The sequence below is a fragment of the Myotis davidii genome, unplaced genomic scaffold (assembly GCF_000327345.1).
Source record: "Myotis davidii unplaced genomic scaffold, ASM32734v1 scaffold889, whole genome shotgun sequence".
NCBI classification, from domain to species: domain Eukaryota; kingdom Metazoa; phylum Chordata; class Mammalia; order Chiroptera; family Vespertilionidae; genus Myotis; species Myotis davidii.
The window spans coordinates 10,637-13,153 of record NW_006299519.1 but is presented as its reverse complement, the minus strand read 5'-3'; the positions used below and the strand labels follow the sequence as shown (position 1 = coordinate 13,153).

Genomic DNA, 2,517 nt, shown 5'->3' with positions numbered 1-2,517 from the left:
GAGGCTACCCAGCAGGAGCTCAGGCTGCCCAGCAGGAGCTCAGCTGTGAAGCAATGCAAGTTGTCGTGGAACCTTGGGGCTGCTGCAAGTTTCTTAGGTAATTATCAGATTGCAAAAGGTCAGGCATTTCATATGCAAAAGCCAGCGCACAGCTTGGGGAGGGCGAGGGTCCCAAGGGATCAACAGGGGGGAGCAAGCAGCTATGGCTGCCCTCAGAGGCCACGGCAATCACTGCAAGCACCTCCAAGAGTAAGCTGGCCTCGAATTCCGACCGATTCCAGACAGTCCAGTTTCTCCCGTATGAGCCTGGGTCCCCAGAGACTCGCCCAGAACTGAAGCTCAGAGCTTGAGACTCCCTACTGATTGAAAAAGACAACTGTGTCCTCAGCCGTAAGCCCTCTCCGAGTGCACCTCCATACCTCTGTACTTTACTTCTGTACTGCAGCTCCTCTGAGTCTCGGTATGCTTTTCTCTTTCCTTCTACTTGTAGAATTTCCACTCAGCCAGCCTTCCTGTGGTTCTGGGTGATGTCCGCTCCGGCTCTTACTTGTATTCTTGAAGTGGTTGTGCTAAGCAGCAATCTCCAGTGTTTACCTATGGCACCACCTTGGTTTTCTCCATTCGGTAGAATGTCTTCAAGGCTGGATGATATCCCATGGTATGGGCAGCCCACATGCTGTCTGTGTACTCACCCACAATAAACATTCGGCTGTTTCCACCTCTTGGCTGTTGTGAATAACGCTGCTATGAACATGGGGGTGCAACCCTCTGCTTGTGCCCTTGCTTTCCCTTCTTCCAGGTATCAATCCAGAAATGGGATTGCTGACTCTTGGGAGCAGGCAAAAATATATATTTTTATTGATTTCAGAGAGGAAGGGAGACAGAGAGAGAAATAGAAACCTCAATGATGAGAGAGAATCATGGATCTGTTGCCTCTTGCACGTCACACACTGGGGATCACAATCCGGGCATGTGCCCTAACCAGGAATCAAACCCTGACCTCCTGATTCATAGGTCGACACTCAACCACGCTGGCTGGGCTTTAGCCAATATTAGTTGTATCTTTCACAAATGTCCAGAAGTGGAGCTTCCTGTTAGAAAGTTTGTACATATTTTGATTGACTTTAGAGACAAGGAGAGAGGGCGAGAGAGAAACATCAATTTGCTGTTTCACTGACTAATGCATTCATTGGTTGATTCTTGTACGTGCCCTGAGCAGGGATTGAGGGCGCAACCTTGGCCTATTGGGAAGACGCTCTAACAACCACTTAGCAACCCTGCCAGGGTGAAAGTCTGTATATTTGAAGGCTTTCAGTAAATATTCCCCAAGGACCCTTCGCCAGCAGAGCATGGGGGTCAAGTGTCTCCATTCTAGAATATGGCATCTCCCTCTCCAATATAGCGCCGCTCACCCCCAGGTGGTGGTTCAAGGCAGTGGGTCTCACCCTCATGACGCCCTCTATTGGTTTGCAGATCCCCTGGAAACATAGGCATGGCCATGTTTGAAAACGCCAACTGCCAGGCAGCGAGTTTCGCCCTTAACACTCTGGGATGGATGTTCTCCATGACCTGCATGGGCCTGGCTGAGTGGCGGGTGTGGTACATGGAGAGCAGCTCCGCCCCATCCCGGAGCCTGGCCTGCATTGGGATGTGGAGGGTCTGCACTTACCAGCCCGCCAACCTCCACAGCAGAAAAAAAGAGTGTCACCGCTACACCTACAGTGACACCTACCTGCCGCTCGATATCCGCATCGCACAGAACCTGCTGCTGGCCGCCAGCCTCCTCGGGCTCTTGGGGAAAGTGCTCATGGTCACAGGTCTGCAGAGAGTGTACGCGGGACAGCTTCAGAAGGACACCACCTGCAATCTGTTCTTCGCTTCAGGAGTCGTGAGCATCATAGCGGGTGCATTTATCCTCATTGCTGTGATGTGGAACCACCAGTCCGTGGTGAATGAAGAAGGCATACGCTTCCCACCATCCTTCCACATCCCCTTCAGGCCGGACAGGCAGGAGACCGGCAGCACCGTGCCCGTGGCGGTTCTGGCTGCCTTCCTCATGATGTTGAGTGGGCTGTTGACCATCTCTTTCCAGCTGCCCTCCGACAGCCAAGTGCACCCCGAAGTCTCAAAAGTGTGAAATTCCCGGCTACATAAGCTTTGCAAATCCACGAGAGCAGTTTATGGGGGTGAAGTATTATCAGGATGCTTTATGAAATAGTTCCAAGGCAAAGTTCATTTTGAGCAGAAAGTGGCCATTGGCTTCTATGTCCAAATTGGGCTCATTGATTGGTTAAGGAACTTTCATTAAAAAATTTTTCAAAAAAAAAGGAACTTTCATTAAAAAAATTCCAAAATAAACCCACTGTCTACCTGTCTTACTGAATCTGGATTTTAATTATAATAGGGTAATTAATCAGTGCTATACACCTACTGTGTGGAAATGAGAGTTGCTGGGATTCTCACAGCTCCCTCTCAAACGCCCACTAAAAACAACTGGCCAGACCTTCCACGGCGTGG

At 50.3% G+C, this 2,517-nt stretch overlaps 1 protein-coding gene across 1 annotated transcript; it reads left to right on the top strand.

Annotated features, from left to right (window-relative positions):
- Positions 1-1,295: 1,295 nt before the first annotated feature.
- LOC102767164 (claudin-34-like) lies at positions 1,296-2,312 on the top strand. Its single transcript, XM_006775225.2, has one exon. It carries the CDS (start codon positions 1,493-1,495, stop codon positions 2,135-2,137), a length of 645 nt encoding a protein of 214 aa, XP_006775288.1. The 5' UTR covers positions 1,296-1,492; the 3' UTR covers positions 2,138-2,312.
- Positions 2,313-2,517: the final 205 nt, after the last annotated feature.